Source organism: Abramis brama (genome assembly GCF_963993115.1).
Source record: "Abramis brama genome assembly, chromosome: 22".
NCBI lineage: Eukaryota > Metazoa > Chordata > Actinopteri > Cypriniformes > Leuciscidae > Abramis > Abramis brama.
The window spans coordinates 18,272,657-18,289,507 of record NC_139984.1 but is presented as its reverse complement, the minus strand read 5'-3'; the positions used below and the strand labels follow the sequence as shown (position 1 = coordinate 18,289,507).

The following is a 16,851-nucleotide window of genomic DNA, read 5'->3' as shown; positions in this document are numbered from 1 at the left end:
ATTTTATTGTATTAACTGATCATGTACGTAAGTATTGTAATTTAGCCAACTATTTTTTATTTTACTATGTATATTTAAATTCGATATATTAGTGCTGTTAATCACATCTAACATACAAGTTTGTTGTTATATGTGTACAATATATATATATATATATATATATATATATATATATATATATATATATATATATATAATGCGGAACGTCTCCAAGATGCTTGAAGAAACCTGTGAAAAGTAGGCCTACTGGCACTTGTGTTAAAATGCTGTAAAGTGAGAATGCTTTCAAAAATAAAATCACAAATTGAATGCCTATTAACATACCTAAGACTTTTGCACAGTACTGTATGTGTATATACAAATACAGATATGCACACACACACATACATATATAAAATAATATATATATATATACACACACACATATTATATAAACAAACTTTTTTGTTAGATCGATTTGAAAGCACGATTGTGTGTGTGCATGTGTGTATATATATATATATATATATATATATATGCAAATAACAATGTATATACTTTATTATAATTTGCATTTATATATTATATAATTATATTGTATATTATATAATTAAAATAAATTTCATATATACACATTCTCACATTCACATTATTGCAAATGGTAAGTAAATAATTTAAGACATATTTTAATTTGTTTATATATATATTGTTAATTAATAATATAGATTTTTTTATATATATACATATATAAAATACAATTATATTATTTAATAAATAAATATAAACTTCACCCACACTCTTCCTTTTTAATAGGGATAATTTATTTGTTATGCCACACATATAGAACTAACACTTTTCAAAAGCAACACAATACACATACTCGTGCTGCACACTGCGGCACAGTGAACAACTTCAGCTCCTTCGTAAAATACTCAGTGGAGCACCAGAATCACAACAACTCACAAGAAGCTAAACAAAGATCTCTCACACACAGACACAATTAAAGGACTGGTGCTATTTGGATACCGAAGCATGGATGGGGGCAGGGGCCGTCACGGAGAGCAGTGTACTGTGCCATAGACTACAGATCTGGACCTTTGAATACAGCTTTTCCATCTAGTCTCCATTCTACAGGAGCTGGCTTTGCGTGGCGTTTTGTGTAGGAGAGTAAAGCACGATGAGCACACTAAGACCGGTGACGGGCCGCCGCTTCAGATGGGCTTCCTGAAGTTCTTTCCAGCGAAACGAGCCTTGTCACCAAGTTCCTCCTCAATCCTGCAGATGTCAAACATTATCAGAATCAATCTTGGAATTTCACTCAGTTTAAACAACTTAAGAAGTACAGACTGGGACTTAACGCTAGTTATTATAGTTGCTTTAGTAAGACAAAACAATGCAGAAAAAAGTAATCACAAAAAGAGAAAACAAAAGTTTGAGGACGGTTACATTTTGAAGGAATTCTCTTGTTCACCAAGGTTGCATTTATTTGATCAAAAAATGTTGATAAAAATTTATTTGAAATAGTATGATTTTTTAACATTATAAATGTATTTACTGTCAATCAATTTAATTGAATAAAAGGATTAATTTCTTTGAAAAAAATCTTACTGACCCCAAATCTTTGAAAGGTAGGAAATTTTACTATGCAAAAATATTTTACTGCATAATGCAGCGATTGACCAATCAGAATCAAGTATTCAATCAGAGGCCATTTAAGAGTGCAATAATGATACATAAACGCAAAAGCTCACCTCAGCAGCTGATTGTACTTGGCCAGGCGCTCAGACCGGCAGGGAGCACCAGTCTTGATCTGAGGGGAAAATGAGACAATTTACTTTTTGATCCCATACACAGCATTGGCCGGCCATAGATAAGAGGGTGTTTGGCAAACCATGTACCTGGCCAGTGCAGAGTCCGACCACAAGGTCAGCGATGAAGGTGTCCTCTGTCTCTCCAGAACGGTGGCTGACCATTACACCCCATCCATTAGACTGGGCCATCTTACAGCTAAACAATGGAAAACCGAAACAAAAGACATTACATACAAGATCAAATGTAGTTAAATTTGAGTTAGTTCTTATTTAAAAATATCCACAACCATCGCGTGAGGTATCAGAAACACTCACGCCTGAAGGGACTCGGTGACTGAGCCGATCTGGTTGACTTTGAGCAGCAGGCAGTTGCAGGCTTTATCAGACACAGCTTTGGCGATGCGCTTGGGGTTGGTCACGGTGAGGTCATCACCCACCACCTGGATGCTAGTGCTGGCAGTGAAGTTGCTCCAGGCCTCCCAGTCATCCTGGTCAAATGGATCCTCAATGGAGACCACTGAAAAGCAAAGATGAGACTTGATTGATTTGTGCTGGAGCTGAAGTGACCACCTGGCACATATCAATGACACAATCTACATATTGGTTTGGAAATGTAAACAGGCGGGAATTTTTTTTATTTATTTTTTGAGATGTCAAAATATTGGCTCTATTAGGTCTTGCCGTGTAAATGCAACTAAAGAGATCTGTGCAATGTTTACTTTAAAATATTTCAGATATGCTTTCAAAGTAATTAAAGCCATTATTTTTAATACGTAAATATTTCTATTTCTATTCAACTTTTTAAATAAAGGATTTTTGCAGTTTTGCAAAACTGCTATAAAGAATCATGAAATGGTACTGGTAATTAACTACTGAAATTTTGAAATTGTGACAAACCTCTTTATGCTTAGGCTGCATCAAAAATACAGTAAAAAGTATTATTGTGAAATATTATCACAATTTATTTTGTAATATATTTTAAAATGTAATTTATTCATGTGATTATTCTAATCTAAATAAAAGTATTAATTTCTTAATAGAAGTAATACAACCTTACTGACCAAAAACTTTTGAATGTACCCTGCAATACAACTGTTTAATGAATATAGACCTACTATAGGTAATGCTGTATCCCGTTAGTATCTCGGGAACTGGCCTCAAGGGGGTTAAATCACCCCTGCCGAGACACCCCTTCAGCACGGTCTATGTCATTCACTGCTGGATCTTTTCAAAGACCTGGGTCTTTTTTTAGAAGATCTAAAGATAGCCAGCATGCATGAGGGAGGAATTTGTGTTTGGGTAAACATACTTAGGCAAGTAAAACGTGTGTTTTTGGTAACACTTTACATAAGGTTTAGCATTAGTTAACATAAGATCCTTAACTAACAATTCATATTTTTATATATTAAAATTTGTTAATGTTAATCTATATATTAATTTATCACAAAACTTGTCTTCAGGTCTGCACAAAGCAGTTGTCACTGGCCAGCTGAGGATTACAGTGGAGTATCACACTCTCACACATAGTATCACTAAAGATCAGGGCAACTGACCAGGATAATCTTTAACAAAGCTCCTGTAGAGGTCAGCCAGCTGGTCAGGGCTGATATAACGGCTGGGGTCATCAGGTGATTTGAAGTCCAGGTCGTACTTGCCACCCTTGTAGAACTCAGAGGCGGCCACATCCATGCCGATCACAATCTTGTCGGTGTAGCCGGCTTTGCTAATGGCATTCTTCAGCAGCTCCAGAGCTTAAAAAGAAGAAACATTTTAGGTTAAAATGTTATATGAATGTATAAAGCAAAGTTTATGTTTAGGGTTTCTCATACAGTAATAAAAACTACATGTGTATAGCACATCATACTGCAGACTGTTAACTTCCCAAAGGTGTTTCATGTCAAATGCCCATTTACAACTTTAAGTACTCATAACAAATCATTAATATTTCTATAGCAAAAAGATGAGTTCAGGCATTGATTTGTTCTTTTATTTAAACTCGAGGATATATTTCATGGTGCTATGCTTATAACACATAAGCTTTTAACCTACAGCAACTTTTGGATTCCTGACTAATATTTTAAGACAACTAAATTAACATTGAGATAAAAAAAATACTGGTAAAGAAGAGGATAAATATTTACACATTCAAAGAGCAAGTAATTCAGTTAAATGTGAAGAACTCTACATTATTTTTCTCTTAGATGGGCAGATGGTATGACTGATTCGCAGACAGCACAAAGGTCATGAGCATTCCCAGAATTCCCCGGAGACTGAGCAACAGCTGCATAACTTCACTAGTTTCAATTCAACTCAAGGCACAAGATCTTAAAATAAAAACATTTGTTTTTTGATGGAAAGAAATTAGTTTTGAAGTATAAGTTTAGGTAATGATTCACAGTAACTCAAGGATTTTGTTGTTCAAATGGTCATGTTTGTAAACTCACTTATCTATCATCAAGATAATGGTAATCTCTGACTCCTCGAGTTATCTCTGTGTTATCTTGCCAGAGGCTAACAGGATGAACTGATTTTAAATGTATGTATTTTCTTATATAGTTACCTTTAATTCCCCAAGTTTGTTTTTACCATGAATATGTTTTATATTTATGGTGTTGTTCTGTGTAAAAATATGGGCTATTTTACATCAATTCATAGTCCTGCAGCATTTACATCCTTAAAAATCTGCTCCATAAAAATGTAAGGCATTCTAGATCTAAACTCCCTCATGAAACTCCAGAATCTCACCTTCTTTGTTCTCAAGGATGTTGGGGGCAAAGCCACCTTCATCGCCCACATTGGTGGCATCTTTGCCGTACTTCTCCTTGATGACATTCTTCAGATTGTGATAGACCTCAGCACCAATGCGCATGGCTTCTTTAAAGTTGCTGGCACCGATGGGCAGGATCATGAACTCCTGCATGGCCAGCTTGTTGCCGGCGTGGGAGCCGCCGTTGATAACATTGAAGGCCTTTGAAAACAGACAGTCTATTTATACTGTGCCAGAGTTTGCATACTTCAGTATTGTTTATGGTACATGGGAAATTTATTCCAGACCTGAACAATCAAGCATGCACTAATTCAGCAATTTTGGCTGACATAAGCTGAATGTATTTCAACTGAAGCAATATAGAATTTTAGCCATGTTTCCATCCATGCAGAACTGGAAAAAAAAACCAATTTGTTTTAAAAAAAATTTTTTTTACAAAGCGTGACAAAATAGTGCAAAAGAGAAATGGAAGTTCTAGCCACTTTGACTCTTTAATTGAAAGTAGCTATGTTTCCATCCAAAGTTGCATATTCAACTTATGTGCAAAATGGGAATATCGCACATTCAAGCAATTTTAAACCATTCCAGCTCAAGTATATTGGATCCGTGCATTAGCTCTTAAAGTGACAGCAGCCTATAAATTGGCTACCTGCTGCTGTGTATGTCATTAATGTTAATCAAACAACAAAACAGCTTTAACAGACATTAATCTATATAAAATGTATACAGTGAACACTAGTGTTATTTTACATTTAGACCTAATTATTCTATTTCTGCACCTGAATACTAGTTAGACATTAATTTATTTGTAACATTGTTATATTGTATTTATCTAGGCTTGAAATTATTTGTTCTTATTTTTTCACTGACTGTTCACATTCCTTTAATAATGTTTGAACTTTATTAGTTAGGCTAGTAGTTTTTGCTGTGGTATTGAAGTACTTAATGTGTTGCTTGAAGTAATAAATGGAAAACAAAGTTACATTTGCCCCCCACCCCGAATTCTTGCTGATCCGAAAAATTATCCGATCCGTGACTCAAAAAACGTAATATGATCCGAATTGTAAGATTTGTGATCCGTTGAACCACTACGGTGCACTAAAACGTATCCGCTGGTTAGTCCGTTTATCCAGTCACATCCACTGTTGAGGCCAATTCACGTAAGGTTTTTGTTGCGCATCGAGGGATTTATTCGGTAAATGTGTTTACATCGTAGGCTATGCACATGTTGTCTTAACGGATAAAAAAAAATGTATCCGCCATCAATTGAGCGCATGTTTTTTATGCAAATTTGTTTTAATTTATGCATTTTTTGGCATCTCCATCCAGCATTTTTTAATGCAATATCCCAAAATGCGCATAAAATTAGGTGGATGGAAACATAGTTAGTGATAACTTATTAGTGGTTTAGAGTGTGCAGACAGACGCTTTGATAAACTTGATGTAAACATGACTAATTAATACAAAAATTCCTTTAGGTTTACTTAACAAAAAAGTGATATCCCAACATTTGCATAAAATAGGTGGATGGAAATATCAAAACATTGTAATGTAGAGCAGAAAAGACTAATAATTATTCTGTTTATTCTTCTGAGCACGTACAGGGACTGGGAGAATGACTTCTGGGTTGCCAGCGAGGTCTGCGATGTGGCGGTAGAGGGGGACGCCCTTCTCTGCAGCACCAGCCTTGCACACAGCCAGGGAAACGCCCAGGATGGCATTTGCACCAAACTTTGCTGTGGATTCGAGAGCACATTCATTAAAATAATGGATGCATATTTCAGAGTCTTTATAAAATAGCTGTGATAAATAACACTTTCATTTCGTAAATACATTCTGTTATGGCAACTAAAGGAATTGTAATGATAAAAAAAACACTTAATCATATTAATATGCTTACACTTGTTTTCTGTGCCATCCATATCAAGCATCAGCTTATCGATCTTCTCCTGCTCCAAGACTGAAACGCTCTGTTTAAGCACAAGAGATTAATTAATGACAATATTAATCATTTTACAAGGAGTATGATGTCCACACAAACTTCATTTAGCATAGAACAAATGCAACGTTATGGCATTCACAGCACTGTGAGATTAGGGGGAGGGCTTTATCTTTATAACTGTCTTTAGAAATGACTAAATTCTAATAGTCTATCAAACATTAGTTAGTGTTCACAACAAGACACTTACCACTTCAAATAATGGTCCCAAACTTATCTAATTCTCTCAAATAATCTTACAGTACTTGTCTTGCATATTACGAATAACCACAGCTCAACAACAGTACACATTATCATGTTAGTCAAAGAACAAATATTCCTACCTGGCTAACCAGAGCAGGTGCAATTGATTTATTGATATGCTCAACAGCTTTTGAGACACCTGCAGGGACACAAGCAGACCATCACTGACCCAGGCCAAGGAGTGGATGAACATGCAGAGCAGACATGACTAGATGATCACAGAGCAGGTAAGTGCTGTACTGTCAATGAGAACATCTGTGATCACCTACAAATACCTGCCGTGGTTAGTCATCAAAGCAAACCCAAACGCTCATGCTGCTTCTGTGCTATATCAAAAGGGGTTAAGTTCCTCACTTCAGTTAATACACACGCTAATTTACCTGATTACACAAAGCAGGTGCCAAGAACTCATTTACATATTTAACAGCTCTTTTCACCCCTGACAGAGGAGAAAAGACGGCAGAAGAAACAGAGGATGAGAGAAGAGGAAAAAACTGCAGTACAGATGGAAAGACCAATGAAAAAACTGTGAGGGAATTATATATTTCACAGAAATTAAGAAATTAATGTTTAAAAAAAAAATATAAAAAAAAAAAGTATATTCTGAATTTCATTCAGATTTTTACTGGATGGTTATTATGATATATGAAATAAACATTATATTATGCACATTTGTATAATATTACAAAATGAGTTTCACAAAGAAAATTAAATTAGATTTTTATAGGCACACTAATTTTCACATTTATTATTATTAATGTCAAAAAAGGTTGCGCTGTTTAATATTTTTGCAGAAACTGTTTTACATTTTTCTGGATTCTTTAATGAATAGAAAGTTCAAAGAACAGAATTTATTTGAAATAGATATCTTTTGTAACATTATAAATGTCTTTACTGTCACTTTCAATCAATTTAATGTGTCCTTGCTAAATGAATATTAATTTCATTCTTACTGAATAGTTTTGTGTATATTTCATTATTTATATTGTAATCTAATGCATTTCAAAAACCCTTAACAATATACAATGCAATAACAATGCAATAATGTTCAAAAACTCCTCAAACATTAAAACTTGAATCATTTTTGTTATACTGTAAAGGATAGAGATGCTTTGAAATACAACATCTACAAACTGAATATCTGAAATACAAACCTTTGCCCAGATAACGTGTCTTGTCATTGTCGCGGAGTTCAAGGGCTTCATAGATGCCAGTAGATGCGCCGCTGGGCACTGCAGCTCTGAAGAGGCCTGTTGAATAATAAATATGTATAACCATTCACAGGTTTCCTCATTCAATGTACATGTACAAACAACTCTGCTGATTTTGCTCAAATAAATCCGTTTCCAGAATTCCCTACTAGAAACACTGAGGTACCATCAGGATATTATATAAGGAATGAAAGGACACAACTCCTCACTGCAGAAGCAGAATCACAATGTATAGAATCTCTGCATACCGCCAGCGGATTACACATACATATATATATATATATATATATATAGTTCTTAAAGGAAAACAAAACTTATTGATTGATTAAAACAATTGATAAAAAGCATGAAGCCTCAAGCCTATTTTTTTATCAACTAGACTCAATGTAGGAAGTGTTGTAGAGGGGGTTTCCTCTTGTGATGTAACCGACTGAGAGAAAGGTTGAGGTTGGCACACGTGCACTTCATGATGGCACATTTCAACTCCAAGTGTGGCAAATCTGCACATCCATATTCAATCAGCTTGGCTTGCCAGAGCGAGCAGACGAGTCGACTGCCAGAGCGTGCAGATGAAAACGGATTTAAAGCTTAACCAGAAAAAAAAAATCAACTATTACATAGCGATTTTGTACCCAACCAATCATTTCCACCAAGCAACAGTAGAGTACCCAAACATACAAAATAAGAAAACTGAGTAGAATAATGCCTAGTTCTGATCTTTGTAGCATATCTGTGTTAATACACTGATCCAATCATCATCAAATCAAATGATTTGCCAAATTCTTAAAAATTGTGCACTATTAAAACAACTCTAAGCTATACTTTAGGCTGTATTTTTCCAGCCCGACCTCACAGTGTTTAATCAAAACACATTCATTAAGCTGCGCTCAAATACACACAGACACATTAGATCTGGGTGAGTTGTCTGCACTTCATCTGGGACAGAGAGTAGTACAGGAACGTTGGTAAAGGATGAATATACATTTTACACATTAGTCCCTAAAAAAATACCACCTTCATCTTACACAGTGAAGTATCTACTAGCTTGGCAGTGTATGCCAACTCCCTCTCTCTCTTCAATACAATCTGGCAGGAGAGACATTCTACATATTTGCTCACTTGCCAGCCTCAATCTTTCAAAATGGTCACTGAATATAATTAAATCTCTGGGCATAATATGTTAGACGCCAAGACACCGCCTTGTGTTAGACTAGAGTGCAGGGCACTAGACAAAAAGCAATTTCTAAAATCATGTATATACTTGAATGTTGTTGTGAATGAGCAAAACATTAATATGAGAATAATGGCAAAGTCTAAATTTACACTACCGTCAAAAAAGGTTTTTTATGTTTTTGAATGAAGTCTCTTATGCTCACCAAGGCTGCATACATTTTATCGAAATTACAGTAAAATCAATTTATATTAAAATATAAATATAGTCTACTGTCACTTTTCATCAATTTAATGCATCCATGCTATATAAATTCATTTATTTTAAAAAGAAATCCTGTGTTCATGTGCAAAGCACCACCATACAGTAGCAATGCAATCCAAGTGGTATGTATTACTTTGGCTATTTATAACCACCTACCACCTGATATGTCGACTCTGGGCTATTGGACTCCAACATGAAGGCCTGAATAGGCAGGGAGCCGTTCAGAAGCTCACCCATGTGAAACTACCACCGCATTCAGACTCTACGCCCCAATAACATCGCATACAATGTCAATTACTGTCGCTTTGTATTGATGTTGGACATGTAATGGACTGTTCTGCACAGCAGTTGAAGAGACAGTTTGTGGGCAATGCATTTTATCTCTGAAATGGTCTCAGTTTTTATATATGCATGTCAACCTTGAAAAATGGATGAATGGATTAAACGTCCTGAAAGAAGGGTCAGATCAATGTATAATATATATATATAATTAATTATTTTTTGAGTATTAAAAAACTATTTGTGGTAAATAATACAATGCAAAACGCTCGAAAATGTTAAAAGTGCTTGACAATTTCATGATTACAAACCTTTCTTAGTGTAGAGATCAACCTCCACAGTGGGGTTTCCACGGGAGTCAAAGATTTCACGAGCGTGGATCTTCAGGATAGACATGGTGCAGTTTCTGAGCAGAAAATAACATGTTAAGAACATGAGGAGCTGATAGAGACATCAGACAATCACAAAATAACACAAATAAGGCTGGAGATGCACTATATACCGGTACCATATTGGTACCGATATCCATATCAAGTCATTTTATATTTATGTTACATTTAAATTTTAAACTTTAAAAACACTAATACTTTTAATATAACTAACACATTTTAATATAATAATTAGCAAAACTCAAAATAAATATCCTTTTTTTTATTATGCACCCTAATGTTGTAATGCCTAAGTTTACTTCACAGTACTTTATTTTTTATTATAAATAGTATTCATATTTAATACAATTAGTTTATTCTATATATTGCACATTTGGTCAAAGCAAATCCCACTGAAGGCCTTATGGTGATTTCCCCACTAGGAAATTATTACTCTACTCCAACTTGAGTCAAAGATGAAGAAGGTACTGTTTCACCATCAGCATAAACTATGGTGATTTCCCCACTAGGAAATTATTACTCAACTCCAACTTGAGTCAAATATGAAGAAGGTACTGTTTTACCATCAGCATAAACTCCTTTTATGATTTGGAGTTTCAGTTGATGCAGTCACCAGAGGACTTACAGATTCAAACTGAGTAATCCACCCCTTTTTGACAGTCAACATGAGCAACAGGCAGCAAGATTTGAGAATAAACTAGGCTAACTTAATGACATGCAGTTGACTAGCTCCCTCTCCAGAAAAGAAAAGCTGAGCCTTTCAGCTGTCAGCACCTGTTCACCTAAAAATGCAGCTGTACTGGACATTTGGAAATATGAAGTAACACTTGAATCAGCTCAAGCATGATGCCGTTGAAGGTTTCAATTAATCCGGGACACTAATCATCCATCAAATGAATTAATTACTTGACCTTCTTTAAAATAATTAGTTTTCTGAATCTGTTGTGTCCTCAAACAAAGGATTTATTTTACTCATGTAGGCAAACATTAATACATCAAAAAACAATATTTTCATTGTCAGACCAGGATGTCACAAGAAAACCCTTTCCCATGAATATCACAAGACTCATTTCCTCATCATCGTTTCCTGCCCAGTCAATATGGTGTGCTAACATATAAAACCACTTCATTTGGACCAATGGAAAATCCTGTAGCCTTAAATGTCTGTGGAAACTTCCCACTGGCCACAACACAGTGGGTTGGGTTATCTGAGACAGACAGTAACAAGTGCCAGGCCTCCTGTCTGCTATGGGTCTGCTATGAGAATGTGTTGCTATCAATTTTAAGACTGATAATGAGAATTACATTCAATTTAGCTTCAAATTCAGGACTTTAAACATGGTAATGACCATTAAAATGGGTTTGGTGATCTGTCACTACATTTCATTCAGTCTAAAATAAATCTATTTGCAACGTTTAAAAGCTACAAAATAAATAACAGCAATGTCTCCCGTTTAAAAGCCTTTCCGATATCCGATGTCAAACTGGGACTCGTTTTAGTTTGCTGTCAAAATACCGGGTAGACCAGCTGTAACCTAAGACGAACTACTTCCAACATAAAATAGCCTTTTATAATTTTGAATGAACCTGTTTAATTGAACTTAGATCACAGCTGTATCTATTCTTAAAAAGAACTCACATGTGCGTGACATAAATGTTGCAATGTTAAATTTAGATAACAGTAACTGAATACTGGGATTCTAGAGGACGTCACCGCACGACAGCATCACCTTCAATATTGCATAACTCGGTCGAACATCACGACCACTGATTTGGCACATCTTAATTATCATGACAAATGTTTTTAACTGCTAAATTATAGAAGCTACAAAAAACGCCCTGAATTCACCTTACCTTATCTGGCCTAACCAGTGCAAGGGAAGTCGAATGCTGACCGTGGTGCAAAGCAGAGAAGGCAGAAGGCTGATGGAGTTGCGCACTGTTAAATGTTGAGCATCAGGAAGCGGTCAGCGCTTCTCGCGCTTCTCGCGCTGTGATTGGTCAGACGCGCATCACGCGGCACGATAATGAGATTGCATGGCAAAAGGCACGTTTTCAACCGGCAAGACTCCGCCTTCTACAGGGATGCGGAAATTTTAATTCATTGATTAAAAGCTTTTATTTATTTTATCTAAAGGCTATGGATTAAATGTACTTGACGTTATGGGGGATATAAGTAGTGGATGTTGTGTTTGAAGCTTCTTGCATCGAGTATTCTCGTGTTTTATGGTGGAAACTGGTGCATTGTGGAGTACGTGCAGAGCATCACCTACTTCAGTGATGCGTCATTGTGAGCATGCACATGAGTGAACAGAAACTGATTGGACATGGCAGCTTTTATGTCATTTTGAGCTCAGTTTACATTGTGATTTATAAAATTATGTACATTCGATTGCACGCTAGTTTCAAATGGTATATTGTTCATAATATTAACGATGATGATGACACTATCTTAAACTATAATTTGAACTTAAGTTAAGGGTGTTGTTTAAATGATAGCCTACTATAATTCATTTGATAGCTGAGATCTTTTTGTTTTTTAATTTTACTTAGTCAAAGCAATTATCTTTGTAAAATAGAAAATAAACTTAATTAATTTTCTCAATCATCTTATTTTTTAAGTGTATTTAGATCATTACTTTCTATTTTATGTATTAAATTAGGCTAACATATCATAACATGAAGGGCACAGTGTGTAAGAATTATCATTTACAACCAGACTCTCGTAATAAATTCATTTTCAATGTCATCTCCCCATCTCAAACGCACACGATGGACCCATAGAGGATGGACCAAGTGATGCTGTGCGATTTCTAGCTTCAACTATGGCAGCCTCGTTCATTGAATGACCTTGAGCAACATTACTACTGCGCCATCTTCTGGCTGCTGATAGGACAGGCACTTCAAACGAAATAAGCAGTACAATTGTGAGAGTTTGTATGAGTTTTCAGCTTTTTATATATATATTGTGACAAAATCCACACTACTGTTCTAAAGTTTGGAGTCTGTAAGATTTTTATCAAAAATACAGAGAAAACAGTAATATTGTGAAATATTATTACATTATTTCTATTTTAATAAAGCTGAATTTTCAGCATCATTACTCCAGACACCAGTGTCACATGATTCTAAAGAAATCATAAGATGATTTGGTGCTCAAGAAACATTTATTTTTATTATCAATGTTAAAAACAGATTGGCTCCTTAATATTTTGTGGAAACCCATAAATAGAAAGTTAAAAGAAAATGGCATTTATGATATAGAAATACTTTACTGTCACTTTTGATCAATTTAATGCATCCTTTGCTGAATAAAAGTACTATTTAATAATTAAAAAAACTTCCCTGAAACTGCCCTGAAATAAAGGATTTGGGTGCTTGTGTGTCTGTGTTACAATGTAATTAAGCATTTAAGTATTGTGTAATAATAATTAACATGTACTTAGGGTTGGGGTTTGGTTTAGGGTTAGTTGCATGTAATTATGCATAATGTATAGTTATTACTATGTAAATTCATGTAAGTTAACATGTGTAACAATGAAACTGCAAAATAAAGAGTTACCAGACGTTTGATTTAGCAAGAAACTTGACAAAAGTTCGAGTGATGAGAGTCTGCTACAGCTGCCCTGTTATCGGTTTTCTTTTCTCTAAATACAAAGCAGCTCTGCCCATGCCTGCCATAGTGTTGATATTATAAAAAAAACACCTGAAATGCGATTGTGACATTGATTATTGCCTAAACCTACAGTAGAAGCTTATCTGATAAAAAGAAATAGTCCCACTTGTGTAATACTGAATTACATGAAATTATTTGTGCAACTGCTTAGGCCTACAATTAATTCCCATTGTTGTTATTATTATTTTATGATCTATAATAAATCAGCTTTTATTAGGCTACTAATAAGAGCATATTTTAAATAGATTTTAAATAGATGTTAAGGGTAACCCTTTCTAAGAAAAAAATAAAAAATAAATATATATATATTTGGGTGTTTGCTTGTCATTGTGTTTGGGAGTCCCATTATCTGTGACTAGATTTACTTGCATTAGTCAGACCCCTAACCAGTTCTCTCATTACCCTGAGTTACAGATCTAACACTGAAATTTAGTTTTTATTTCAAACCACTGAAGACTGACAAGGCTTGAGGCAATAGAACAAAAAAACATCTGTTGTCTTATAAGTGCTGTAAAATACTGCAATAGCCATTTTCTAAATTCTCCTTTCAATTATGCACCAGGCAACTGACAAAAAAATCACATTGGCATTTGGATAATGTACCAGTTTTTCACTTTATGTCTTTCACTGAATGTTCTTAAGGACGCAACATTCATCAACATTTTTATCTCTGCACCTTTATCTGTTTGTGTACCCTTATTTTCCTGTACCCCTTGCTAGATTTATAGATTTGGATGAACGCTCTCTTTTTGCTGTTCTAATTTAGGAACTGCCAGGTGTGATGTCTTGTATAAAATCCCTATGTTCCCTTGCTGCTATAATCTAAAAAAAAAAAAAAAAACCTGGAAATTGCTTCACAAATACAGAACAATACCACATCTGACTGTCAGTTAGATTTAGTAACATTGATGTTAAAAGCATGTCACATTTAAATATATAAAAAAAGCAACGATGTCAGATTAAGATCAGAATTTTTTGTACCTTTTTGATCTGACAAAAACCAGTCCCACAGCAGTGGATTTCTGCACCTCATTTCACTTTGTATTTAGGTAAAAGGTACATCTTGATCATAACATGTTTTCCCTCATTGCAAATATGCTACTATTATGGCTTTTGCAAACTCCATACATGTTTTCACAGAGGTCTATGAGTTATGGACAGTATACGAGGAGCTCTTGACATGACTGACTGGAGCACCTTTACTTCATTATCAGCTACTAAACTCTAGAGTCTTCAAAGTAACCTTTGACCTCTCTCACTCATGAGTGCCTCGTTTAATCACTGCCTGGCCTCTTTGAAGTGGATTCCACATCCGATAATTAAAATAACAGTGTTGGGACATCCAAATACTTTTGTCTACCAGATTTTTGTATTTGTGTATTTGTTTTACTTCATCTTTAGAAACAGCATATTTCCACTGTTACTTCTGTTAAAGTATTTTCAGTAGGTTCAGTGCTTTGAAATAAAAATGTCACAATGTTAGTTTTATAATAATATTTTTAAAGCACTGTTTAATGTATTGTTTGTCATTGCAGTCTCTTTTGTCTCCAGTTTCTCCACTTCCCTGGAACAACTTGTAAAAACATGTCTTGACAGCTGTCATCAACGGTGTCTATGTCTGTTAAACATCTTTATTCATGGGTAAAACATATTTGCTCTTCATTCAGGATAAGACATAGGATTACACTTTATTGTAAGGTGTCTGTGTTACAGTGTAATTAAGCATTTAAGTACTGTGTAATAATAATTAACATGTACTTTGTCACGCTTGTACTGAGAAACGAAGACACCAAGATAAAGTGACAAGGTTTATTGATCAAGCAGAAGCAACTTCGGAATACTTGAAGGCTTGTAATGTCCCATGAAGATGGAAGTCCCCGGGGATACTTGTGAAGGAGTGAGGAGGGTAGAGCTTGAGTGGATCAGCGGGATCTTACGATAGGTTATTAGAAGTGTCGATGATCCGTATGGGAGAACCCCAGGAAGGTTAACGTGCGTCACTGGAAGCCCACTTCACGGACGCTGCAGAGGAGATATAAACAGGACGTTAGGAAATGGTATAAACCACTTGAAGGAATCATAAACTTGAATCCGGATGAAGATCTCCAAGAACCAGAGAGTCAGGTAACGAAAGACGAGACCGGACACTGAATGAATGTTGACTGAGGTTATATAGCAGCGTTCATCAGGGTGAGTGAGATTAACGCGCAGGTGGTAGCGATTAGAATTCCGGGGATGACGAGCGTGACCAGGTGCGCTGAGTTGATATTGATGGAGTGGTATCATTGATGATTGAATCCGTGACAGTACCCCCTCCTCCACGGCCAGCTCCTGAGGGCCGTATACCCCGACGACGCGGACGCCCCCGCGGACGGGGTCCTGGACGATCCAGATGATCCCGGTGAAAGTCTTGAAGGAGAGTGGGATCCAAGATGTTATCCCGATGCACCCAGCTGCGTTCCTCCGGTCCATACCCCTCCCAATCCACGAGGTACTGAAGCTGTCCTCCCTGACGACGGGAGTCTAAGAGGGTGTGAACCTGGTATACTGTATCTTCTGTGGGGTCTACTGAGGGGGGAGGGGGTGTTTCGTCGACGCTTGATTCAGTGGGTCGAGATGAGAGGGGTGTGATGTAAGGTTTTAACAGAGATACATGGAAGGTGGGAGCTATCCTGTAGTGACGAGGAAGTGTTAGGCGGTAGGATACCTGGTTGATCTGCCTCTCTATCGCAAATGGCCCGATGTACCTGGGACTCAGTTTACGTGAAGGCAGCCGGAGGCGAATATCCCGAGTCGAAAGCCACACCAACTGGCCTGGAGTGTAGAGAGGAGTGTCTCTGCGACGAAGATCGGCCTGAACTTGATGTCTCCGAACTGCCCCTCGTAGATGAACATGGGCAGAATCCCAGACCCTTTCACTCTCCACGAACCAATGCTGAACTGCTGGAACATCAGATGGTTCCCCAGACCAAGGGAACAATGGTGGTTGGTAGCCTAAGACGCACTGGAAAGGTGTTAGACCAGTGGAGGACTGACGGAGGGAGTTTTGGGCATACTCTGCC

General features: G+C 36.2%; 1 protein-coding gene across 2 annotated transcripts; it reads right to left on the bottom strand.

Moving 5' to 3' along the window:
• Positions 1-778: 778 nt before the first annotated feature.
• Positions 779-12,142, bottom strand: eno1a (enolase 1a, (alpha)). 2 transcript variants are annotated; one of them, XM_084099174.1, is made up of 12 exons: positions 11,968-12,142; positions 10,036-10,130; positions 7,954-8,049; positions 6,880-6,938; positions 6,458-6,527; positions 6,160-6,293; positions 4,536-4,758; positions 3,344-3,541; positions 2,106-2,307; positions 1,878-1,986; positions 1,731-1,789; positions 779-1,254 (listed from the first exon to the last, which is right to left on the bottom strand). In XM_084099174.1, exons 2-12 carry the CDS (start codon positions 10,118-10,120, stop codon positions 1,191-1,193), a joined length of 1,299 nt encoding a protein of 432 aa, XP_083955300.1. In that variant the 5' UTR covers positions 10,121-10,130; positions 11,968-12,142; the 3' UTR covers positions 779-1,190. The 2 variants fall into 2 exon arrangements, with proteins under 2 accessions (XP_083955300.1, XP_083955301.1); XM_084099175.1 differs by lacking the exon at positions 6,880-6,938 and adding an exon at positions 7,180-7,238 and having other exon boundaries at positions 11,968-12,105.
• Between the last annotated feature and the right edge of the window lie 4,709 nt (positions 12,143-16,851).